Source organism: Mobula birostris, chromosome 7, assembly GCF_030028105.1.
Source record: "Mobula birostris isolate sMobBir1 chromosome 7, sMobBir1.hap1, whole genome shotgun sequence".
Taxonomy (NCBI): domain Eukaryota; kingdom Metazoa; phylum Chordata; class Chondrichthyes; order Myliobatiformes; family Myliobatidae; genus Mobula; species Mobula birostris.
The window spans coordinates 143,065,714-143,093,123 of record NC_092376.1 but is presented as its reverse complement, the minus strand read 5'-3'; the positions used below and the strand labels follow the sequence as shown (position 1 = coordinate 143,093,123).

The window sequence follows — 27,410 nt, the reverse complement described above, 5'->3', positions numbered from 1 at the left end:
GATTAAGTCTAGAAGTTAATGCTAACTCAGTAGACTTTGAATTAAAAGTTCCCAACAGACCCAACAATTCGTTATCATCAACTTGCAATTATGGAACATGGTTTTGTTAAAGTGCCAAGACACTTTACAGAGACACATGTGTCGAAGAGATGTCAAACCAAACTAGAACTGAAATCTTATCCACCAAACAGAATAATTTCATAGAGGATTAATCAGATGTACCAAGGCGGCTAAGATAACAGGATCTATGAGGAGTGACCAAAACTTTTTGTCTTATGGAGTACTAAAAGGAGGCAGAAGTAAAGATGTTGTTGATTACAGACAGGATTTAAACATAGCCTCCAACAATGGAAGGAAGGATGGGAGAAGGAGTCGAAAGGTGTATTGTGCAAAAGAACAGATTCATTAGATCTTAGGTTATAGTGACATTAAGGGACACAAGAAGGCCATGAAGAAATGAGTGACTGGATAGGTTGCTCTGCTGTACCTGCCTGTATATTGCAGTAGGTAACAACATTACAAAGAATATATAACTAAAAAAAAGCTGTTCTACTTATGAACATAGCATTAGATCCTCTTTTCTGGCTTTAAGTTCTATACTACATCTCCTAAGGATATCCAGCAAAACTGAGATTATCAAGTAGATTAAATACTGGGCAGATAGTCACCCACATGGAAACAAACGTTGGGAAAAGCAACAATGTGGAGCCACGTGGTTTGATGGATCAATAGCAGAGATCATCAGTAGAGTTTGTGGGATTGCAATGGGGGGGGCGGTAACAACATCTAATTTATGAAAATATACTGCAAGCAAATAATTAGCCAATTATGTTTTGTACTTAGATTTTTAACAGAATTCTAAACATGCATCACATAAAATAGTGCAAAATGGAATAATGATGTTCATAATATTTCAAAAGAAACTGGATAAGCACTTGAATCACCAAGGCAAAGCAGTCCAAGGACCAAGTGATGATAAGTGGGAACAGTATCGATATGTAGTTAATTGTTTTTATAGATATGATGGGCTGAAGGGCTTTCTGTACTGTAAAACTCAACAATATCTAACTCCTTAACTTCATGATAAGATCTGATGTCTGAAGAGTATTCTGGAGACAATTGAAAACAAACCCTACATTGTTGAGGAGCACGGAATCAATGACACCGCATTTGCATTCTCAAAATTTGCCGATAAGTTCACAACATAATGATGGCAATAGTTTTACAGTCAATTCATCTACAAAAACATTATTACTCCAAGTATTCAAACAGATAGAGGGATGGGGCAAAAAGAAATGCTAAATTAATATTCTAATTCTCTCTACATTTTCTATACACATTCTTCCCATTCACCCCTCCCTGCACTTTGTTCATCCTTATATCTCCTCCCATACCACCATTTGGAGACCAAAATAACTTGTTTAGATGAGGTAGAGACTCACATGCACCACTTGTCTACTGAATTTGGTTCTCTTGATGTGGCCTCCTCTATATATAGGCAAAATTACACTGTATATATAGTTAAAACTGATCATACACTAAATGGGTATTCTTCAGAGCACCTGTGTACTGACCACAGCAGGCAGCTTTTCTTCCCATTCCTACACCAACCGTTTGTCTTTGGCCTTCTTCGCTGCCATAGTTAGGCCAAACATAAACTAGAGAAGAACACCTCATATTCCACTTGGGTAATCTCCAATTCAATGGTAGGTACATTTAATTATTCAATTTCACATAACCCAAACTCTATGTTCCTTTCCTATTCGTACCCCGGTCCACCTAATTACTTCATTTGCTTCACCTTTTCCATTCCATTTCTCCACCAAATCCACTCATCCATATTTTAATGGACAAATTCACTTTGGAGAGTGCTACTTTGACTTATCCTAGCCATTTCCTTGTATTGCATACTCTTTTTATCATGTTCCTTTTCCTCCCCATATGCCACTTGATTAATATGGCACTTTTCTCCATATCAATCAATCATACTGATAGATAATTGCTAAACTTTGTGCCGGAACAATCCATACACTACTCAGATATTTTTGTAAACATTTAAAATTATTGTAATTAGCTTTCAGTTGCCATTATGCAATAATTAAATTAAGTCTTACAATCATATACCCGAAGGTGTTTAACCATCCTGAGGGAAAACTGAAAAATGGCATTGGTGTACTTCTGAGACTGAGTCTGTAATTATTGCATTCAGCAAATATCGTATATCATGCTTTCAGTCTTTAGGTTAAAAATAGACCATATCTTAATGTAATTCCCACAAAATGCTGTCAGAACATTAATACAAGTTGTACATGACTACTTGAGCGTCCTCTGCCACTCAATATGATAATTACTGGTAGCATACCTCAAATCCATATTCCCACCTGTTCCCTTAGCGTTCAAACATCTAAGGGTCTCAGCCTTGAACGACAGAGCATCCACATTCCTCTAATATAAAGAATTCCAAAGGTCCTCATTCATTTGTTCCAAGAAATTTCTTGTCATTTCAGCCTTAAATGTTTAACCTTTATTCTGAAAATATGTTCCCTAGAGGTAGATTATCCATGTTGTTAATCTCTTTCAGAATCTTATACCTTGCACTGATATCACTTCTCATTCTTTCAAACTCAAGTCAGTAATGCAAATTTTATTCAATCTCTCCTTTTAGGAGAATGTTTCATTCCAGGAATAAATCCAGTACGTAACTGTTTCTCGTCAATCTGCATAATTCATTAACTACTTAACTGCCTTCAAGTACAGAACATTGTATCCATATATCAGTTCGTGTACATTGAGGTCTTTTTGAGCATTTATTTCACAAGATTGATTCACTTTATGAATGCAAATTGGAATCATTTCAAACAAGTTATATGAACTGAGGAAACAGTTTAAACTATCAAGTAAAAGCTACTGCATACAAAATAATGAGATATGAAACATTTACATGAGGTTATATTTATTGCTATTTACAAGTCAGAAGCAAGCCATTCAGCTCAACAGGTCTATGATGGCTTTATATTCCAAGGCACCCTCCTCTTACTTTATTTCAGCTTATTAATACATTCATCATTCCTTCTATTTTTCCTCCTTCATGTACATTACCAACTCTAAATCTATCTTCAACTATTCCATATGGTAGCCTGCTCCACATTTGAATGAAGAACATTCTCCTAATTTATTTATAGCATTCACTCTCGGACTCACATAAAGGATGCAAGAATCCTAATTTAATTGTATGCAATTCCTTCAAAATTTACAGCATTAGATCAATTGTTCAAATTTCCTTTTTTTTAAACAAGAAAGAGTAAGACAGTCTTTCAATGATGACGCCATCACGTAAATCAACCATCTCTGGTGAGATATCTCCATCTCCTTTTTGTAATAGGGATGTCAAAACACAAAGCAGCTGGCTGATTGTAGTCCAATCGTGATTTTTTAATGCTTTCCTCGACTTTTTCAATGTTGCAATTGCTTTTAATTTAATAATTAGCCTCAGGACTCATTAGTATGCATTGTTACTTTTAATATTTTTTTGCTCCTCTAGCTCATTTAGGTATTACGTATCTTACACTGAAATCCATGCCCATTCTGCAAGTTTTATTCTGCAGTCTTCCTCCAATTACTGTACTTCCCTTTGATATGAACTTCTCCGTACGTTTTAAAATTATTATTTAGAACATGTTTATGGAAAATATTATATTGGTAATATTTCTAATGCAGTCTGTAAAACAAAGTATAAATTAATTGCATTCGTTGTTTTGTTCAAGTCGCGGATGTTCAGACAAAACGACAATGCTGCTAAATGGATACTAATATACCTGTATGAATATGATTGACAAATTCCTAACGCAATAATAGGTAAGGCTGCAAGGGCAAACTTAGCCGTTGCTCTTATTTTGCAAGCGTCAAGCAATGGTATTTTGTTTCATTGCAAAGAAATGCAAGAGCGGAATGAATGAAGCTGGACTCACAGCCGAGAACGAAATACAGGAGGAAAGTAGAAAGAAAGCACATTATATTCAAATCTTGCTAAGGAGATACATCTCCTACACCTTCCGTCACTCTGAATACTTATTAATTAATTTACCTCCTGAAGTTTGTCGATCTTTTTCTGTAGCACAAACAACAAATCTGCATTGTCTCGCGCTGCTTGCAATGAATTGCTTCCGTTTTGATTTTCCAATAGCTTTATTTTGTCTTGTAAAGCTGCCATTTTAACATTTAATAACAAACAAAATCCTACAGAAGCGACTGATAATAGTAAGCTGACTAGTGTAGGCAGTGTCCTTAAACAGGCTGCAGGATCTGTTGTGGGTACCAATTGCTTTTTGCATTCTCCAAGTCTGAGTGACTGATGATTCTTGCCCATCCTTCTGTTGCGCCAAACAGAAATGCTTCTTCAGGTTTTTAAAAAAACCTCTAGCCAAATGTAAATAAATTCTGTCTCCAGAAAAACAATAACAAGAAGCAATTTAAGTTTTCTGGCACTTTATACCAAAGATCTCGCCGTTGCCTTTCAGTATGCCCAGGATCCTTAACGGTTGTATGTTTTCTCGCTCGTTAAGCTCACCGTTTTCCTCCAGAAGATAGAAAGTTTTAAGTTTGTCAAGTTTCAACAATAAATGACTTGTCTGCGATTAGCCAAAGCTTAAAATAAATGGTGCAATAGATTCCCCACCTCTGTTCCCTTTCGCCAGATGTAGATATTTACATGCGAAGTTAACTTCCCATAATGAAAATACACCACGCCCACCCTGTGCTGGCACACTGTGAAACCACGCTAACTTCACAAACCCTCATTGTAGAAATGTGCATCAATTTAAACCGCTCAGCAAATGTACGAAACCAATTGCAAAGGGCATAACACCGTTGAAGCCCCAAAGATAACTTCTCCCAAAATGAATGCAACAAAACTGCACACCTTCCAACCAACTTTACCTTTCTCGCGCGGTGACAGGGATCCTCAATCACTCAACCGCACATACAGAGAGAAAGGGGTAAAATAAAAGGTCTGTGTTGCCCAAGCTTGTCGAATCCTCTCGGTGACAACCCCCCCCCCCCCACCCATGCAGAGTCATTTTGAAAAAACCTTCGGAAAATTAATGGGTTCGGCGCTACAAATAATTTTCCGCTCAATTAAAACACATCGTTACAGCATTTTGCCTCTCGGTTGTACACCGCGGGTCAGTTGGCTCTCGGTCGCCCTCCAACGGCGAGTTGAAGAGAACAGGGCGGCAGGGAGACGTCCTTCTCCCTTCCAGCAACCAGTCGGGCCGAGCCTGCGACCGCAGCGAAAGTGGGGGCGGTGGGTTAAGAGGAATTAACGCGGGTCTCAACGGCGGTCAGTTCATCTGCTCTCTTAGCCGAATCTGATTGGTCCATTAAGTGCTGGCTGAATTTTATAGTTATGGAATCGTGTGGTACTTTTTTTTCAAGCCTTTGGCAGGCTTTACTGAAGGAAACCACAGTAATCTTGTTCTTCAGTCATTGTTCACTTCTTTCACTTTTCACTTTTTTTTTCTTGATTGGACACGACATCAAAGGTTATGGGGAGAAGGTTGGGGAGAGGGGCTGAGGAGGGGAAGAAAGGATCAGCCATGATTAAATGGCAGAGCAGACTCGATGGGCCAGACGGCCTAATTCTCCTCCTATGTCTTATGGTCTAATATACACAAATTAATATGGAAAGAAAAACACACGTTGATCCATAAAATTTGTTCCTGTTAACTTTGATGCTTTTCTAGCCAGTATAACATTTCCATTTAAAATTAACCATGAAGGGAATAGTATCAATGTCATACAGATGTTCAGTATAAAAGGAAATTCAACCCATCACATCCATCCAGATTTAACATTTGCTTAGTGTTCCACTTCTTCTTGGGAAATTTCTTCATATCAACTCTCATCCAATCCTTTCACTAATCAAGTTCATGAGGTCATTGAGATACAACATGAAAACAAACCCTTCAATCCACCAAATCTCTCTCAACCATTCACTTTCCTCAGTTTCAGCTCGTACACTAGGGGCAACTTAGTGGCCAATTTATACACACATACCTTTGGGATTTTGGAAGAAAAAGAGCCCCTGCAGGAAACCAGCTCTCGGAGAACGTGGGAAGTCTATGCAGACAGCACATGTACAGTTGAATTTAGTTGACTAACCCAGGTCTTTGACGCTGTTCGACTGTATCAAAGTTCTGTTTTCTCATTACACTTCCCTCATGTTCACACCATATGCAAGTCTCTTTTGTTCCCAAGTAAACAATCTCCTTATAACCATCATTTCCCACAAGTGGTACCTTCTCTTAGGAGAAAACCATGGTTGGATGTAAATAGTTATTTCTTTGGAGATATACAGAGCGGAACTGGCCACTTGAGCTGCGCCGCTCCACAACCCCCGATTTATCCCTAATCTAATTACAGGGCAATTTACAATGACCAATTAACCTACTAACCGTACGTCATTCAACTGTGGGACGAAACCGGAGCGCCTGGAGAAAACCCGCGCATTCCACGGGGGGGTGGGGGGGAGGGAGTAGACTCCTTACAGAGGGCTCCGACCTCCAGTGCCCCGAGCTGGAATGGCGTCATGCTTATCGCTATGCTATTATGGCACACGAATGCTGTTTTAAACGGGGGCAATCCTATGGATATTCCTCAGGGATGTAACTTAAATAAAACCCTGATTGCATAAAATAATGAAGACAAAATATATTGCCCAACAACTTTTGTTCTAATGGAAGATGTTCTACTGTAATATAGACTCTGTTTATCTGTATTGTTGTTGCCTGACCTGCTAATGACTTCCAGCTTGGTTTTTATTTTCTTTGTGATAAAACTATCCCCCGGGAATTTGTCCATTTGGTTCCCACTTAAGACAGTCTGAATCAAAACCGCGTCAAAAGTCATAAATCAAAGTAAACTAATGTGATGCCAGAATGATTGTTATTATCTGCCACTGCAATATTCTGTAATTAATTTCATGTGGGATCACTCAGAAAAAGTCAAAGAATGGCTTTCCTGCCACATTCATCTACTTACCATTTCTTAAAACATAACTTATTATTTTGTTTTACCTCTATCACGTTTCCACCAGGAACAAGGAAAATCATCAGTGTGCAGACCTTGTTTGTCCAAGATGCCAGTCCAATGTGAAAATTATCTTTCCCTTTTTCCTTATCTAGGTGTTGCTTTTGTGATTGGACCTGTTATGTTTCTATGTTTCTAATAGAATTTAACCCAGGAAAACGAAGTTATGCATTTTGGAAGGACTAATAAACCTAGGATATACAAAAGGGATTAAAACAAACACAATAGGTGGAGTAGGCCATGTGGCCCCCGAAGCTTATTCCCGTTTTCAATTTGATCATGGTTGATCTACCTCAGACCTCAACACATTGCTTGTGCCAGGATCCTCCTATTTCTCAATTCCCTGATCTTTCAAAAATTATCTCCATATAGTTTAAAAGTGCTTCCTCTATTTGCTGATAGATAATTTTCTTTACTAGAAACATTGATTAATTGCCTTTTAAACAAATGAGCATTCTGGATTACCTACTTCAGTTTGAGCACAATTTTGCATGTGATGCAATAGCTAATATTTGATGTCAGTCTAATTATGCCAATAAAAACACTTCCCTTTCCTGAACTCACCAATTGCAAGACTGTCTTGATTTTGTATTTTTCTTAAACTTATCCAAATGCAGGCTAATCCCAGCACAATATCTTGCCACTTGATAGTACAATGTTAAATTCAACAGATTCTACATCAATCATATCTTGGATTGATCTGAAACTTTCTATCAATTGGGGCGCTTTCACAAAAGGGTGTTGAAGACAATTAAAAATTATTTATTTAAAATAACTCTTTCAAAACAGTTGAGGTCTGTATGAAAGTCAAAGATGAACTCAAATTCCGTGTCTCTGCCAAAAGTCAAAACACCACCCAGTTTTGCTCTCGCTATTTACTCTAGATAGAACTTCTACAGAGACTGGCTGCCAACTAGACTCAATACTCATTGGGGAATTTACAGGATGAGACATGCGGGTGAGTCCTGTATTGCCAGTTCTGGCAATGTTATGATAGTCATGGAAGGTTTTAACATGCAGGTCGATTGGTAATGGATCTCAAGAGTTTGCTGAATGCACAAGAGATGGTTTGTCATTGAACCTACTAGGGTATCAGCTATACTGGATTGGGTGTTATGTAATGAACCAGAGGCAATTAGGGAGCTGAAGGTAAAAGAACTCTTTGGAACCAGTGATCACAATATGATTGAATTCAACTTCAAATTTGATAGGGAGAAAGTAAAGTCTGATGTAGCAGCATTTCAGTGGAGTAAGGGAAATCAGAGGTATGAGAGAGGAGTTGGCCAAAGTAAATTGGAAGGGTCTATGCGCAGAGATGTCAGCAGAGCAGCAATGGCATGCGTTTCTGGGAAAAATGAGGAAGGTGCACGACATATGTATTCCAAAATACTCACGTGGTAAAATGGCTGACAAGTCAAAGCTATTGTAAAAGCAAAAGAAAGGGCACACAACAAAGCAAAATTAGTGGGAAGATAGAGGACTGGGAAGTTTTTAAAAACCTAAGCAACTAAGAAATTAGAAGGGGAAAGATGAAATATGAAAGCAAGCTAGCAAATATCATCAAAGGGATAGTAAAAGTTTTTTCAAGTTAAAAATAAGAGGATTGAGTGGATATAGGACCACTAGAAAATGAGGCAGGAGAAATAATAATGGGAGATAAGGAAATGGCTGATGAACTAAATGAATTTTTTGCATCAGTCTCACGCCTGATGTTGTAGTATGCAAAGGAGGAGTAGAGGGTGCAGTTACTATTATAAGAGAGAAGGTGCTCAAAAAGCTGAAAGACCCAAAGGTACATTAGTCACCTGGACCAGATGAACTGCACCCAAGTGTTCATAAAGATGTAGTGTCAGAGATTGTGGTGGCATTAGAAATGTTCTTTCAAAAATCATTGGACTCTGGCATGGTGCCAGAGGACCGGAAAATTGCAAAAATCACTCCACTGTTTAAGAAAGCAGGAAGGCAGCAGAAAGGAAATTATAGCCCAGTTAGCTTGATCTCAGTGGCTGGGAACAAGAGTCAATTGTTAAGGATGAGGTGATAAGAGTACTTGGTGACACAGTACTAGATAGTACAACGTCAGCAGAGTTTCCTCGAGGAAAATCCTGACAAACCTGTTGGAGTTCTTTGAGATTACAAGGAAGATAGATAGAGGGGATGCAGTGGATGTTGTGTATTTAGACTTTCAGAAGGCCTTTGACAAGGTGCCACAGAGGAAAGTTACTAAGATGGTTAGAGCATTGGCTGATTGGTAGAAGGCGGTGAGTGAGAATAAAAGGAACCTTTTCTGGTTGGTTGCCAGTGACTAGACGTGTTCCACAGGGGGTTGATGTTAGAACCAATTTTTTTTATGCTATATATAAATGACAAAGTAGATGGCTTTGTTGCTAAGTTTGCAGATGATACAAAGATTGGTGGAGGGATAGGTAGTGTTGAGGAAACAGGTAGGATGCAGGAGAATTTAGTGTTTAGGAAAATGGGCAAGAAAGTGGCAAATAAAATACAATGTTGGAAAATGCATGGTCATACACTTCAGTGGTAGAAATAAAACGTGGACTATTTTCTAAACAGGGAGAAAATCCAAATATCTGAGATGGACTTGGGAGTCCTTGTGCAGAACACCCTAAAAGTTAACTTGCTAGTTGAGTCGGTGGTGAGGAAGGCAAATGCCATGTTAGCATTCATTTCAAGAGGTCTAGGATACAACACCAAGGATATGATAGTGAGGCCTCACCTTGAGTATGGTGAAGTGTTTTGGACCCCTCATCTTAGAAAAGATGTGTTGGCATTGGAGAGGGTCCAGAGGGGTTCACAAGGATTCCAAGAATGAAAGGGTTATCATACAAGGAACATTTGATGGCTCTGGGTCTGTACTCACTGGAATTCAGAAGAATGAGGGGGATCTCATTGAAACCTTTCACATGTTAAAAGGCCTAGACAAGCGTAGATGTGTAAAGTATGTTTCCCATGGTGGGAGAGTCTAGGACAAGAGGGCACAGCCTCAGGATATAGGGGCACCCTTTCAAAACAGAGATGCAGGGAAATTTCTTCAGCCAAAGCATGGTGAATTTATTGCCACATGCAACTGTGGAAGCCAGGTCATTGGGAGTACTTACAGAAAAGGTTGAGAGGTTCTTGATTGGACATGTCATCAAAGGTTACAGGGAGAAGGCCAGGAACTGGGGTTGAGGAGGAGGAAAAAAAAGTATCAGCCATGATTGAATGGCGCAGCAGGCTCATTAGGCCAGACTGTTCATTCTGCTCCCATGTCTTATGGTCTACAGAAACCTGCCCTTATAGAAGCACAAAACAAAAATTTAAAAAAATCTGGGATATGAAAAGCCTGTGAAAGTAAAAACCATTTCACCAGCTCTCATTTCTTAATGCACATGAAGCTTGACATGGATTCAGGTTACAGAAAATCATGCTATATTCCATGTTAGTGGGCTCATTCCTATATCACCCCCCCCCCCCCACCAAATTTATAGTGGCTTTGGCATACAGGAAGGTTGATTATTTCCCCAGGTATCTACTAACTGAATTTAACTTTATTAGTCTACACAAGAAGTTATACATAAATTAATAGGCTAAAATAACTAGTTTACAGAAGACACATTTTCTTCATATTATGCAATTACGTCAACCCTTTAACTATTCTTGAAATGTTTTTTTTTTGGTAAATATGGAATACTTAGAACTTTAAATATATCCAATTTGATCATAGAACAGTTCCAGAAACTGCCATCATTTCTTAAAACACAACCAAACCAAATCAGAATACAATAAAAATTACAACTTTATTGCACAATGTTAACATACCAATTAATGAGGTAGTTTAATACAAAAACCTTCCATTTAAGAAAATGCTTACCAAACTTTCCAAGAATTGCTGTACTGTAAAGCAACAGTGGTTCCAAAACAGGTCAGCACATGCCCACATGACAACACCAAAAAAATGGCATCTTAGTAAATTTTTACTTTACAGTATGAACAATTTTATAACACTTCCATTTTAATATTTACAATATGAATGAATGCAGACTGACACAGTCTAGTCATCTTCCTATTAAGAATGTCAATTTTACAAGTTATACAAAACTTCATTTTGTCAGCCTTGACCCTTCTCAATGTGTAAAAAATGGATGCTGCAATGCTTGATCTAGCCGTATTCTTTTTGAAGGTTCGTATGTCATCATCTTTTCAATCAAGTCAAAAAGTTGCTGATGTTCAGAGATCTGGCAAGTCATATATTCCTGAAAATAAAATATTTAGATAGGTATTTAAATATATAGCAACAAATAGACCAAGCAAAGCTTCAAGATTTGGCAAAGGTTTATATTGCATCTGAAGGTCAAGAATAGGCCACTTATAAAAGCCTTCTCTGCCTACCTTCAAAGGTTTGCAGCGCTTCCTAACATACCGCCCAGCAGAACTATGTTCATCCCAATCTAGCCGCTCATGACGAAAATATTTGGACTTCCTATAAAGAAAGGGAGTTACTATTACTATTCCACACATGTATGACTCAAGTTACCAGATACAGAGCAAGTCTGGAAAATAGCCAGTGAAATAAACCTACGTTACCTGCATTCATCAGAATTATGACTTTTTGGGACGTTCATGTTTTGAATCATACATTACTTAAATATTTCCAAGATCTCACACAGGTAAACCTATAGCAGTAATGACTGTTTGCAAATACAAGCCAATTAGTATAGCCCCTTCTGGTTCCAGCCACTAAGGAGGATGTACCAGAGGCTGAGAAACCATGTTCTGAATCAGACAGCTTCTTCCCTCCTTTCCATACTTTTTACCTTATTTATGTAATTTTTAGCAATTTCATGTCTTTGCACTGTATTGCTGCCACAAAACAAATTTTATCATGAATATATATGCGCCTCGTAACAAATTTGATTATAATTGGATGGTTTCAGTCAATTTTTTTTTTAAAAAGGTGTCATTCTGTATCTCTCTAATAAGAGTACCAACAGCTATATCTAGTTGTGACTAACAAAAGCTTGTCTTACAACAGCATCTGGAAAACAATGGAAAATTCATTGCACTGTGTAAAGATTCTGTTACAGGTGCAAGGGAATAAAAGTTTGATAGTTTCTCTATTGGACCACACTAAGCAATCATCAGTAACCCCTTTAATTAACATAGGTGAAATGACTTTCTTCCAATTCTAAGGGTATGTTAGTCTTGGAATTACTGCAGAATCCCACCAATATGAAGGTAATAAATAAAATAAAAATGCCAATGTTATGCCAATAAAACCCATAATACTTAAGTACTATCACCAGGAGGTAGTGATTGCCACAGATCATAGGATAAAAAAAAATCAGTACAGTTGCTATTAGACAATATCAAGCTATTTGCTTGCCAACAGTTAATCAAATAGGTTCCTAAACCATCTTAGGAATAAAAAGTATTCCTAAGAATAGGAAATTCAAAAGGACAAGGATAGAAAACAATTTAAAACCCAGAGAAAACCAAATCAGTTTTTATTACTACAAATGCCTCAATATTCACCCAACTCCATTGTCCTCAATAAACAGGCTAACACTCCTGATAAATGAAATTGTTTATAACACTCAACACACATCAAAGTTGCTGGTGAACGCAGCAGGCCAGGCAGCATCTGTAGGAAGAGGTACAGTTGACGTTTCAGGCCCAGTCCCTTCGTCAGGACTAACTGAAGGAAGAGTGAGTAAGGGATTTGAAAGTTGGAGGGGGAGGGGGAGGGGGAGGGGGAGATCAAAAATGACAGACAGGAGGCTGCCCAGATGGAATATAAGGTGTTGTTCCTCCAACCTGAGCGTGGCTTCATCTTTGGAATACAAGGTGTTGTTCCTCCAACCTGAGGGCACGAAGTCTGGGTAGCCTCCAACCTGATGGCATGAACATCGACTTCCCTAACTTCCGCTAAGGCCCCACCTCCCCCTCGTACCCCATCTGTTACTTATTTTTATGCACACATTCTTTCTCTCACTTTTTCTCCCTCTGTCCCTCTGAATATACCTCTTGCCCATCCTCTGGGTCACCCCCCCCTTGTCTTTCTTCCCAGACCTCCTGTCCCATAATCCTCTCGTATCCCCTTTTGCCTATCACCTGTCCAGCTCTTGGCTCTATCCCTCCCCCTCCTGTCTTCTATCATTTTGGATCTCCCCCTCCCCCTCCAACTTTCAAATCCCTTACTCACTCTTCCTTCAGTTAGTCCTGACGAAGGGTCTCGACCTGAAACGTCGACTGCACCTCTTCCTACAGATGCTGCCTGGCCTGCTGCGTTCCCCAGCAACTTTGATGTGTGTTGCTTGAATTTCCAGCATCTGCAGAATTCCTGTTGTTTTTGTTTATAACACTGCACAATGAATTTTCCACTGTTCCTTGGGCAATTATTTTGGCAAGTTTAATCATTGAGCATTTCTTCAAACATTAAAAGGAAAATGTGTACAAAAAGAAAAACCACGGAGCACAAAAAAAATTAACATAAGCAAACATTTACTTCAGACCAGTGTCATTGAATAAAAATAATTACCTTGTTCTATTAATCATACTAGCCGGAATTGGCCCAAGTACTCTTTCCATCATAGCAAGATGCTCCCGGCTATCATGTGTCTGAATAAGGAAAGCAAAATATATTAAGCACCTAGAAAAAGCAATGGGTTATAGTGCCTTCTGCTATTCAATAGTATCATGGCTAATCTCTTAACCTCAATATTGCTTTCTATACCAATTCCACATTCAAAGATGACATTAACATCTAAAAATACCACTTCACTATTCATTCACTATCTATTGGACAAAAAAATTTATTTTCATTTCAGTTCTAAACAAATGGTCAACTCTTATTTTGAGATTGTGATCCCTAATACATAGCCAGCTAGGGAACATTATCTATACATTGAAACAAACTTTCTACAAGGTCAATGAGATCTCATTCTTCTCAACCCTACATTAAAAAAGACTCATTTTATTTCTTGCCCAAAGTATAATCTTCCTGTAGAAAATCCTAATTCGTACTGCCTTACCAGGACTCTACACAATTTTATTGAGACATCTTTACCCTCTTAAGTCAGAAGTCAAAACTGAGGAAGGACCAAAGAATTATAGGACATGAAAAACACGCAGAATGGACAAATAACTGGCAAATTAAGCCCACAGATACAAGTTGTACGTATCACATATCAAAACTGCTACAAACAGAAAACAAATCAAGTACATGTAGATTTCTAGGGAGAGAATAGAAAAGCTGCGAACTATTCTAGTTGCCACACGACAAAAAGGATGTGGAGTTTCAAAAGATAACAAATGTTCTGCAGTATGCATGCAAAGGACAGAGGCTAGGCCTATTCACTTCAGCAATGGCCCAATATAAAGGTCTTGACTGCAGAAGTAGAGAATCTTCCCTCTTGTGAGAAGATCACTAAAAGTTTTGAATTTAAGACTGCCACCAAGAGCTCCAAGATGGAGTTCAGAAGAAATAGTTAATTGGCAAGAACTACCAGAGAACAGATTAACGCAAACAGAATGGAAACATTATTCGTAAACGCGACAAAATAATATGAATTTTGCTAATATTCTTACCCAAAGAGATGTATAGAGACTAATTCAGCTAAACAATAGCATGGACTGGCTCGCCCAAATAGCCCCTTTATGTATTAGATATCATAGGCAAACTCTACATGCACTTGGAGACAATTCCCCATACAAGAAACATCAAAATCATTACTGACAGATCAAAATTACCAGGGATGTTGATATATTAAATAACTATTTCCCCTAGAAAAGGAGGATATGCTTCTCACCTGAAACAACGTCAAGCCAAGATAATATTCAATTAATATACATCCTATACTCCAGACATCACATGGATGCGACCATCCTAGTTCTTGAAAGAAAAAAACTTTCATTAACAATAGCTCAGAATATTTAACGAAATTAAAGATAATTATTTAACATACTAACCTAGGATGACTTCTGGAGCACGGTAATGTCTAGTAGATACAACAGTACTGTGATGCTCATCATCAAATGTTGCACTACCAAGATCCACAACTTTGATGTCTGGATTTATAACCGTTCTGTCATCATGTTTCTATGATACAAAAATCAACTTTCCAGTTAAAACAGCTAATACAGAAGTTAAATGAATTAAATAAATCATGTTGCTTAGGAAAATCTGACTTACTGTTTTACTGTTATATTCTATGTGATAGTCAGAATTCACAAAAAGAATATTTTCAGGTTTGAGGTCTGTGTGGGTAAGCTTGTTCTGATGCAAAACTAGAAAGAGAAAATTTGTATACAAGTTTGAGAGTAGCAGAAACCAAATTGCTTGCAAAAATTCAAGGGGAACAAGCTGCTGTGAAAACATTCTGATTAAAATTTTTTTTTCTTTATAGGAAGAGATTTTTATTTTAAATTTATAAACCACTACATTTTGAAACTGTGACAGTAAGACAAAATATATTTTATATTTTATCCAAGTTTAAAAATAATTACCTGAAAGTCTGATCATTTGGATGATTGTCCAAGTAATCAGAATTGCTCTTCAAATAACAGTATTCAAATATATATATATATAAAAAAATATATATTGTTATCACTTTACTCATGTCTAAAACCTATAATAAAGCAGCAATCTTTTTGGACATTGCATAATTGCATAGCATGCCAATTGAAAACAAGGTTTCAAGCCCCAAAGCTGACCCATGACTGACTCAGAATGAGAATATCTGTACAGACAAGTATAACTTTATAAATCAGTTTTTACTGTGTATTTTTGAAGTCATAACTTGTAAGCTATTACTCCACTAAAATTCAAATCCATAATACTTGAATGTTAGATCAGGTTTAATAGTTTGCACTCAATCACATTTGTTATGCACCCAAAAAAGGGACTAAAATAAAATTTAAGATTTCTGAAAGATTGTAATACATAAAACACTACAGTTTGCAAGTGGGAAGTTGTTTTTACATACACAGAATATAGATTTACTTAAGTACTAATTCAAATCAAACACTTAAAAGAGTCATGCATGTAAAATTTCATACCATCAAGTAATTTCTCATCCACACAAATTTACTAATACATGTGTTACTCACAATTCAAGGCATGACAAATCTGATAAGCCATATGCTTGATTTGATGCATCGGAAAAGGCATGAAATTGTTTTCCTTTAAGAAATCATAGGTACTGAGTCCAAGTAGTTCAAACCCAATGCAAATATGTCCATGATGATCAAACCAATCCAGTATTTGTACACATCCACTGTAAATTAGAATATTCACATTAGAGTGCTAGAAAATCAACTATTTTGGATGTAATCCATTGAACAAATGTACAAAGAAATAAACAAACTACTTCAATTTGGAGTGCGCCTTTCTTAATTCCTTCTAAAGGATTAATGCTCATAAGATGAACCTGTCAAAAACACCAGGGTAAAAGCAACAATGGCAAATGGCCAACTCTGCAATGCAGGAAAAATTCTCCTTACATTTTCCATTCTTTATTTGCTTTCAGAATGGAACCCTGGAAGAACAGAGAATTTACCAAATTTTGGTGCAAAGTCCTGGGGAACACCAAAATAAACTCACCTCCTATTGCCAAATTAGCTTGAGATTATTTTACTAAGTGTCCTCAATGCTATGTGCTGCAACACCTGAAGCCATTCTGTGCTGTGGGTCTTGACAAATGCCGTACTAAAGCCCATGTAAATTACACCTACCAGCCTGTCCTCTTCAATAGTTTATTACTTCTTAAGGAATTCAATCAAAATGGCCAGACAGGATAAATCCTTGACAAAACCAGACAGTATTTAGTCTCTACATTTCTAAGTTATTATTAACCCTCTCCCCCAAGATTTCTTCCAGCATCTTCACCACCAGCAGTATCAGGCTCAATGTTAACAAACTTAAAAGGATTCACGTTAGCTCCTCATTATAATGGATTAATTATCACACAAAATTAACAAGTGGGTAGCACAAGGATGGAAGAATGTGGTTGGTTTGATGCTACTATTTACTATGCAGCCATAGTACCATCAGTACCATAAACAGAACCTCCCTGTCGCAGACCTCTAAGCAAGTCCTCCTGCTTCAAACTGTTACACTGTACATGGCACTCCGTTTCAGGCTTATGAGTAAAAGAATATTTAAGGCAAAATGGGGTTTCTCTTTACACTCATGGAACAGCATCTCAGATCACCAACTTTTGAAAAGAAGGGGAAATAAATTGAAGGGGTAATTGGAACTTAAGGCTCATCAAAAATATTTGATTAAATCTAAATTGTCTAATATGCTCTGGGACAGGAGCTCCATCAAAATCACTCTTAAAATCCAAGACAATTGAAAAGTTTAAACCACTTCAATATTTGCACACAACAAAGTGTGTCTAAAAATTTGCATGTAACAACTGATGTTTCAGAGCAGAGAATGTTAGTTCAGTTGAAGCATTGGAGAATTTTCATTCCAAGTTTTTCTTGAGGTTAATGTATTCTGCCACATTATAAAGACACATCCAACAGAATAACTGATCACTGAGGTTGTCCAAGGAACATAGTAACCTTGTTAACAGACTGGCTGAATTATGGTTTTATAAGTAAGAACATTCCTCAAAATACAGCTCTTGTCCATGTAAACAAAACTCCAAGATATATGTAGAGACAAAATAAAAATTGAATCACCAGAAGAGGCAAATTAAAGCATTTACACTCTAGGTATGAAAATACAGACTCCGAAAATTTAAGTTGTGGAAAAAAAAATGCTTCCAGATCGAATTGCTCTGGGTTATTCTTTACTAATACCAGTTCTGCCTATAGTGAATACTATTAACTGCTCATCTAAAATTGTACTTACTATGCATCGGCACCTCTGCTACTCAATTCCTCGAGTACACGTACTTCAGAGCGAGCAGCTTCACGGTATCGAGCAATGTTCTTTATGATCTTCAATGCAACATACACTCCTCTAAAAGAATAGCAATGTACCATAAAGGTTAATTGGCCTCAGAATAATATTTATTTAACAACATTTAAAAAGTGTCAATCTACTACTGTTTTAATTAGAGTTTAGGAATTAGGTGGTGTATTAACTATGGACTGTTTTCAAACTATTCTTCGAATTAAAATTTGGCTTTAAAATTGTGATAAACTTCAGATTTTTCTCCACTTAAATAGATTTTAAAACCTTATAAGTTTCATCCTTAAAAGCTCGGCAGAATTTTGCACTTCACAGATATGTAATCATTTTATAATTAAAATACGAAATCCAGAACACAGTGGTCCATAAGTCAAAGAATCTTTACTACCCCACCTCACTTCAAACGCTGGTCACTAAATCAAACTTTATTCAATGATGAAGAATTTTAAGGTTTTCTTTTAAAAGATTGTTGTTGAAATTATGTTCATCATAAATGGGATTTGTGGCAGGCATTACTAAACTAAACTGATTTTATACATGCAACAGTGAAATCTGCAAGTGACCATCAAATACACAAGCCTTTAACTACAAGAAGCTATTTTAAACAGTTGCCCAAAGTTCACAGATCTATAGAAAACTGTAGTTATGTGAGCAGATTGGCAAATCACAAAAATCAATTCAATTTGGACCTAATAGCCAACTGCCAGAAAAAGAATTTTACTTGTTTCTTTTTTTTAAAAAAAAAATGGCCTCGAGTCTTGATGGAAGTGCCTGGAATTTTATGTAAAACTGTCAGTGAATTCAGAATAACTGGGCATTTGCACCATAACCCCCTTGCAGCAACTCAATGGAAGGCTTTAACTAGACTCGATGTTATACTTGGAGATAAGTAGCAAGTTCTAATGGTCACACTATAACCAAGGCTTATTGGAGCACAAAGGCCAACAAGGGATGAAATCAATTATATATTTATTTTATACTTTTTCAGCTGAAGTATTTTAACCGTTTTAAAGTGTTTTCATTTTACGATTTAAATTCAAGTGCATTGAATTTTATTAGATTGTGAATATTTTTGAAAATCAAACATTTTCACAGCTGGCTCGATAGGAAGAAATTTACCTTTCATGTGACATTATGGTCGGGGCCTGTTGATGTAAAAAATGTGTGCAGTGAAAGACTACCTCATGACTTCTTCATTGAGAAGCAAAACAGCTTAATTCAGCAAGTTGCTCTTCTAAGATCCGTAACAAATACAAGTTTAATTCATAGGGCAACCGCATGTATTGAGCTGCTCATCACACCCATAAATTGCAGGCTAAAAAAATCTGCTTTCAAAATAGACTTCCTAAGTAACTGCATGTTCCTAATGCATTAAAAGCTTAGAAATGCTTAACTTTTGGATTATCTGCTTCTCATCTCTCCATCTCCTTTAGTTATTCTAACTTGTCTTCACTGTTTCCTTCAGGCACTGCTTCATTCAGTGCTTGATTTGTTGTATTGCTAGAGCAATGCTGTCCATTTTTATAATGTATCATTGCCTACTAAACTTTACTGTGCTTCCCAATATTCAGTAACTAATTCAATAGTGTCTACTTAAGTGGTTATAATAGCAATGTCTGTCCTCTTATCAAGTGAATCAAAATCCAAGTCACTTATTTTACTTTCTCAAAATGATTGTTGCCAAAAGAGATAGTGTTCTATTTTAAATTACCTTATATTACTGATTTGGCAGTAGCTTCTGACATCCACTTTCTTAGGGCGGTTTTGAAAGAAACTGTACATTACAATATTGCAATCTAAAATTTACTCTGGCAGTGCCATGGGAAAGGCATATTTAACAAGGTTACAAGCAAATTAGAGGATTGATAAAAACACTTACTTTTTCAAATCAAAACATTCGACAACTTTTCCAAAAGCTCCTTCACCTAGATTACAGATTATTTCATCTGGATGGGAAAGAAAAGCACTTTTAAGAACATGCACAAAAAATAATTTCTTATTCAAGGAATATGCACAAAACTCATTAAAAGATTACAAAATGCTAAATGGCTAACATTTGAAATTTAAGCAATTTTATACTATAAATGGTCAGGTCTAAAAATACTATGATAAGGGTAATCCTAATACTGCCAACCTATGAAATAAACTTTCAAATTAAGAAACCCTTACTCCAATTAAGTAGAAAATACCACCACCCCGCCATTCACCAAAAGCTAAACCATTTTGAAGATCTGCTGGACTTTTTTCTGTATAAGATTAACAGGCTAACTTCAGAATAATATGAAACACTAAACTTCAAATATTTTTTTAAAATTACGTTTGGCTCCAAGTATGCAATACAAGGTTTAGAATACATATTCATGAACCCCCCATATATAATGTCCTCCTCCCTCCCATACTATTCCCAAACTATGCCTTTAAAGTGTTCTGTAATAAGTTGTTACAAAAATATTCTATACATCTTGCTTTCAGTTTGTCTCCAGTGTGATATACCAGATGACCCTCCTCATCATCCTCAACATTCTTGGTTCTCCTCTGGCGGTGACTCTTCTGTACACGACAAGTAGTCAGCAACATCATCCAGCCATTGAAAAAGGATAGTATTTCGGAACAGAACACACCATTCCCCAGGAGAGGATTCAGGTATTCATATATACGCCAATCCACGAAAGGCCACGGTAGGTTGACGGGTGCAAATTCAAATTCAATCCCCAGAAATTCACATGGCACACAGTGTATGTTACAGAAGAAAAACATGGCAAGGAACAGATTTTAAGATAAGATGCTTCTTAAAATTTTCAAAGCAATAAATGCATTAATACAAAATTCACCAAATTAAAGTTAATAAAAGACATTAAGTTCAAAGCATGTTGGGAATTACAAACAAAACATGGGGAAAAAGTGCATTCTGAGGGGTTGAAGATATTGCACATCTTGGATGCAATATGTGTCACAACTAAGGTTTCCATCATTGTTTGGGCAGTGGGGTGGAGGATTCTGCAAATTTATCAATAATTTTGAATTGAAGGGCAAATGATATTTTTAAACAGCATAAATGATTGGGAATGAAAATGATACAAAAATGATCAGATTTTCAAAAACAAAATGGCCATTGTGGAAATTGTTTTTTAGCATTCTGAAGGAGTGGCAGAACATTATATCGAATTGACACAGCCGCAAGCAGCATGGTGACAGAACGTGTTTAATTCAACAGCATACTGCCACATTATAGCAACAGAGCAGTTATGATACATAGATCATTAACACCAGTTCGATTGCCTGTAACTAGGTAACTCCTTCTCAGAATGAACTATGAGGATTAAAAAAAAGTCTTATTTCACTAAATGGGCTCTATATCTATTACTTTATTCCTAGGAACTTCTCACTAGTAAAACAGTATCATAATAAAAGACTGGTAATTTTCAATTTTTTCTATTAAAAACAATTTTAAGACTGCCACTGGTAACTATATGCACAAATACTTTTTTAAAAAATCAATAGAACATTTGTAGATTGCTCTTACTATAGTTCAACTACTCAGATTTCAAAATCAAATGGGATTCCTTCCCTATCCCCAAAACAGATGCCTAAACTTTCTTTTAAATATAAAAAACAGAAGTACTTAAATACCCCCAAATCTGTCAATTTCAAATAAATTTGTTCTTACCGAGTTTGAATGATTACTTGAACCAGAGTGATGTTTTTTAGGCCTATGTCTTTCCCGGCTACTTTTTTCATTCCTTCCACTATCAGGTTTGCCTGACTTGCTGTAATTTTGATGACTATAGCAGTAGCGCTGATGTCGGCATTCTCTGTTGTGACAGCCATTCCTATATTCCATTTTGTACCCATCTCTGTATTCATGCTTTCCGTCATGGTAATCCATGTGCTCATTAACAGATTTTGTTTCCAAGTAATGGCTATAAAAAAAACTTACTAAATTACCAATCTTAACTATTGTTGCAGAGACTTCACAGGTTGTACACATGCATTACTTACTTGTCCGAAGGACGATGGCGCTTGCGCCGTCTATTTTCCCTTTCACTGCTCTGTGATCGTTTTCTGCGCTTATGACTACTGTAATAGTCACGGTGGTCCCAACTTTCTCCACTGCTCCAATCGGAACTTCGTGTACATTTTAAATGAGGCATCTACAAATGGTACCAATACAGCTGAATTCATTACAATGTTTACATTATAATTTTATGATAAATTGTCTTTTAAATAATGAGTATTATAACCGATATATTCCAATACAAAGCCAAGTTACAGGAATACAAAAACTTACGCTGTCAGACTGAATTCAATCACTCAGATTACAGTGGACTACACGTACTTGTTTTCTTAACTCAATAACCATGCTTACTCTAGTGGAAACTGAAGTCCTCATGTATGTATCTATCACCACAACGAACAGCTGGTTTTATAGCCTCTTATGAACACCAGTTCATGTAAAATACAGCAGCATACATGATGCAGCACCACCTTCTCTGATTAATTCTGGAGCCAGAGAGCATCAATAACATTATTACCCTGCTCTAATCTCTTCATCCATCACTTACTCACCTCTGGGCCTACAAGTTTTGGATCCCATCCTTGAGAACTGTGACAGCATTACCGAGTCTCTGCCATAAGCAATAGAAAAGTGACTTTCCAACCCTTCTCACACCCACCAAACAGGCCACTTACTTTAAAAAAATGGACAAATCCAATAGTAGGTGGTTCTGCTTTTGGTCTGGTGTTAAAAGAAACAGATAGTCCATTTTTAAATATCCTGCACACCTTAGGGTTACATGTCCCACTTTGGCCTGGAATAGGGCTAGCAAACTTTGAGCAGAGATTAATTTTGCTCAATTAATTTTTGAACAGAGATCATTGAAGAATTAGTAATAAGCAGACTTTAAGGAAAAAAAAGATGAGTTCTGTTAATTATTTGTATTCACTGTTTTGCTATAAATAAAAGTATGAGATCGAAGTAAAATGTTTTGGAAACCTGTTCAAAATTAGTACCAAAGTTTTAAAAATTGAAAAGTAGAATTTCTAAAAAACATTGTTATTGTATCTCATAACACAAGAAATGTGAACATGAAATAGAAAGTTTTGGTCCGTAAGCATTTTATTATGGGTGGTGGTTTAAAGAAAGGAGGGGTGGCACTGCATACTACTTGACAATAAAATTTTTTGCCAAAGGCTTTCCACCCCTGGTCTAGAAGCTCCAAAATGTACCCATCTCTCTTTTAATTTTGCCTAAGATTAGCTGACAATAGTTCAACACCTTCAATCCAATTCCCTTCAGAAATTAAAAAAAGTATTTGGGAAGCAGATTCCATAGGCCAATTAGCCTAATTTGATCCTATGTCTTATGGTCTACAAATCTTTGGTAATCAAATCATCCAGAGAATTTGATGCTAAAATTAAATCAAAATCAGAACAATTTACATTGAAATAATATTGTACTGCTACCATGCAGCTAAGTGCTTTACATCTGATTGTTTAGGTTTACAATGTAGTCAATGCCAGAACTTCACTAACAATTTTCATAGATAAAATGATTAAAGATTGGATTATCAGGCACCTGATCCAGAGTGGATAACCTTACTCAGCCTAACACTGAACGGATTCCATAATATATGGACTCACTTTCATTGACTCTACAACTCATGTTCTCAATTTTTTTTCTTATTTTGATTTTCTTTTGTGCATTTGAACAATTTATTGTCGTTTGCAATTGGCTGATTGTCCGTCTTTGTGAGCAGTTTTTCATTGATTCCATTGTGCTTCTTTGTATTTACTGTGAATACCCGCAAGAAAATGAATCTCATGATAGGAAGTATGACAGAAAAACTTTGAATTTTCATTATGTTTTTTATATATATATATAGCCACTTAAGACGACACCTAGGGCTGCAATTTTAACAATTCGTCCAAATTGACAGTCTTGTGTCAGTTCTCCTCAGTGATAGTTTAAGAGGTCATAAAAATTTCATGCATCTCCATTCAATTCCCATAGCTTGCTTCTTCATTTAATATGACAAATGACCTTCTACCTCAATACTTTCTTTCACCATCCCATCTCTCTCAACGTATTTTAGTTTTCTGGAGTTATATTTCAAGAACGGTACTTAACTGATAGCAACTTTAATTGATCACAGGTTTAGAGGTGGAATTTGATACACAGCTGTTATCATACGTGTTCTGTTAACACATATTTATCTTGTTGTCTATACAATTCTTATACATTAGTTAGAAAATTTGATGACCCTACTGGAGATACATTAGTGGAATAAAATAAAAGCTTGCAAACTACTTCTTACAAGCCCCCCCCACAAAAAAAACGTCTTTTGGAAAATTTTGTAATTTTTTAAACAAGATATCTGAGGATACAGAAGGAACATCAAACTGGGGACTTGCTTAAAAGTAAATATTGCATGAACTGCACAAAAACAGTATCATACCCCTTGTTCTGAGCCAGTTAATCCTTCCAAGTGTTATTCATCTAATTTAAAGCTCAAGAGAATAAGGTACTAACTCAGAATGCTTTTTAAAAAATTTGGCTTTTAAATTTTGTTTAAACACAGAAACTGAAGTACTTTGATAAAATAGATGGCAGTGATGAACCTCAAGTTAAAGATGCTGCAGAAGCCTAATCCATTTTCAACTCAAATTGGAGAGAAGCTTGTTAGTACAAAATTTGGAATTGCTGCAATGCATTAAAAAATTCACAAAACATTGAGCAGTGCATGAGAATTAAACCACACCACCTTTATTCAGAACATTGGATTATGAGACCATTAGCATGACTGATAGCTCTGTGGAAATGAATGTTTACCGTCGTCTTCTAAATGATGCCACTGTCTGCAAATGAACATAAAAAGACCCCCAAAAATAGAGTTGTCCCTTCCAGCCAACGCCAATAATTTTTTTCTGGTCAAATATATACTGCTGTCTACAAGTTAATTTAAAAACGTTTCTCGAACTCAGAACCACAGTTATAGCTGCGAAAAATACGCGGATGTCAGTTAAAAAAAACATTCATACGACATATGTCTTTTTGTTAAACTATTAGGCTCACGTTGCCAAATAAAAATGAAGCGCATCGAAAACAAAATGGAAGATATCGTGCACAACAACAGGAATTCTGCAGATGCTGGAATTTCAAGCAACACACATAAAAGTTGCTGGTGAACGCAGCAGGCCAGGCAGCATCTCTAGGAAGAGGTACAGTCGACGTTTCAGGCCAAGACCCTTCATCCTGACGTTAGTCCTGACGAAGGGTCCCGGCCTGAAACGTCGACTGTACCTCTTCCTAGAGATGCTGCCTGGCCTGCTGCGTTCACCAGCAACTTTTATGTGGGAAGACATCGTGCGTTTGCTCTGTCAAAAGAAAGCACAATAGGATGAATATTGGGCAGGATTGTATAGCCAGCTAGCAACTGCACAATATAACCCCTCCGATCCGAGTCCAGGGAATTCTATGATATACTGAACTAAGGCAGCAAACTTCCAAAGACTTCTCGTTTTCACACTAGCCACAGCTGGAGCATTTTGTGCAAACACGTTCATTAGAATGCGGTCATCAAACTCGATTAAAAAGTTAACACAAGACCCATACTATTAACTATTTTAATGTAAGTTTAGACTGCTTCTCAAGGTCCTGATCAGATAAACATTGGGAAACGCGTTGTTCGTCACGAGTTTTCAGAAAGCCATGCACAAGGCCCCAAGTTCTGCCGCTGCCTCCCTCACTCGGCGCAAAACTCGCAATGATACTCGGAGGCCAATACTAACCACACAGCCGAGAAGGCAAGCGCTGCCGGAGGTTTACTGCAATGTCTGTAAAGGAAGCGGATTCTAGATGTGGCCGAAGGCAGACACCGACCACGAGTCTTTTGTTACCGCTGACAAAAAAAACCTATAAACTTGAAATGTTGTACAATGCTTATTTGTAATTCATCCAACAAAGTAAAAGCCAAAATTTACACAACACTGATGTATTTCAAGTTATATACTCAAATGCCTCTTCCTGGAAAGGTATAAAAACCTTACAAACTTCAGAATCAGAATAAATACACCAGAAATACTGTACAATTTTCCTGGTTCTTCATAAAGAAAAAAATATCGAAGCATCAATACATTTGATTTCCTGGGAAGGAAAACCCGTATGAGTTAATCGTCAGCTCTACCTCACCGATTACCATCCTCCGCAAACTAGCCCCTGGAACACTGAATTCAAAACAGAAACTAGTAAATACCATATTATACTGAATCGAGATGGTTAATTTTAATAAAATTACGTCCCTGGTAGAATAAATAAACGGTAACACAACGCTTGAAAAAATCCACCGGACCACTCCCTGGCAGACCTCGCCGGGGGAGGGGGGGAGAGAGACTCGGCGCCATTTTGTTGAATTGCTTGCGTTTCAAAACCCCGCATGACAATACATTTTCCCCAACAATAAAACTAAAGGGCAGATACTGGCAACAGTATCAGTCGGTGAATCCTTGTCAGCAACGTCAACTACAACAGGCGCCGAGGAAATGGTCGTGTAAACGCCACAATAATCGAGCCAATCGCCCCCCTCCCCCGAAGAAACCTTCCCGGATTTAAATAGTTGTCAAACCGGGCCCTCAAATATGTCAGCAGTAGCGAAAACAAACCATTCTTGGTCAACTTACCTCAACAATGCCGCAAATGGAATAAACTCAAGATACAAATAAAAACAGCCTCCTGCACAAAATGGTGGACAAGGCTTCGGCAAGAGAACAAGCAACAATCTACATCTGCCGGTGACGCATTTCCGGTTGGGAATGTGGGCGGGGTTTAGGTCCGGACTGCTAACAAATACCGGCAGGGGTTGGCTGCCTCAAGGGGACCAAATGTACAGAGGAGCCACTCCTCTGTATCTGTTTATTTGTTAAATAATACTGAAGTCCATTGTAGTTTGAAAATTTTAATGGCATAATTTATTGTTATAATACTATTTACATAATACACAGTTTCTCTGCTGGATGAAATGCATTTATCTAGTTTTCAAAACTCCAACCTTGACATCAGCCTCATGGCCACGTCTTAGAAAGAGTATTAATGTGTTACCAAGTAAAATGACATAAATTAACAGTATTTTAGGAGTTAAAGCACCACATTTGATTAGTAAAGTTTGTGAACCCTGTAGAATTTTCTCTATTTCTGCATAAACATGACCTAAAATGTGATCAGATCTTCATTTAAGTCTTAAAACTAGATAAAAGAACCCAATTAAATAAATAACACAAACATTTATTTATTTACTTATTCATCCATTTATTTGTTGAGAATAGTGATCCAATATTACATGTATTGGTTGGAAAAAGTACGTGAACCTTTGCTTTCTGTAACTGGTGTGACCCCCGTGTAAAGCAA

General features: G+C 37.0%; 2 protein-coding genes across 2 annotated transcripts in view; both read right to left on the bottom strand.

Annotated features, from left to right (window-relative positions):
* The window catches only part of LOC140200842 (uncharacterized), a 173,829-nt gene extending 169,227 nt beyond the window's left edge, over positions 1–4,602 (bottom strand). Inside the window, exon 1 of the mRNA XM_072264474.1 lies at positions 4,085–4,602. Within this exon, the coding sequence (XP_072120575.1) occupies positions 4,085–4,366 (282 nt within the window). The 5' untranslated portion in view covers positions 4,367–4,602. The remainder of the gene's footprint in view (positions 1–4,084) is intronic.
* Positions 4,603–10,864: 6,262 nt separating this feature from the next.
* Positions 10,865–26,804, bottom strand: LOC140200471 (dual specificity protein kinase CLK4-like). The gene is made up of 13 exons (XM_072263837.1): positions 26,687–26,804; positions 22,010–22,161; positions 21,678–21,930; positions 20,470–20,560; positions 19,890–19,956; positions 17,948–18,058; positions 16,195–16,361; positions 15,278–15,372; positions 15,055–15,184; positions 14,895–14,977; positions 13,625–13,704; positions 11,476–11,566; positions 10,865–11,339 (listed from the first exon to the last, which is right to left on the bottom strand). Exons 2-13 carry the CDS (start codon positions 22,159–22,161, stop codon positions 11,211–11,213), a joined length of 1,449 nt encoding a protein of 482 aa, XP_072119938.1. The 5' UTR covers positions 26,687–26,804; the 3' UTR covers positions 10,865–11,210.
* Positions 26,805–27,410: the final 606 nt, after the last annotated feature.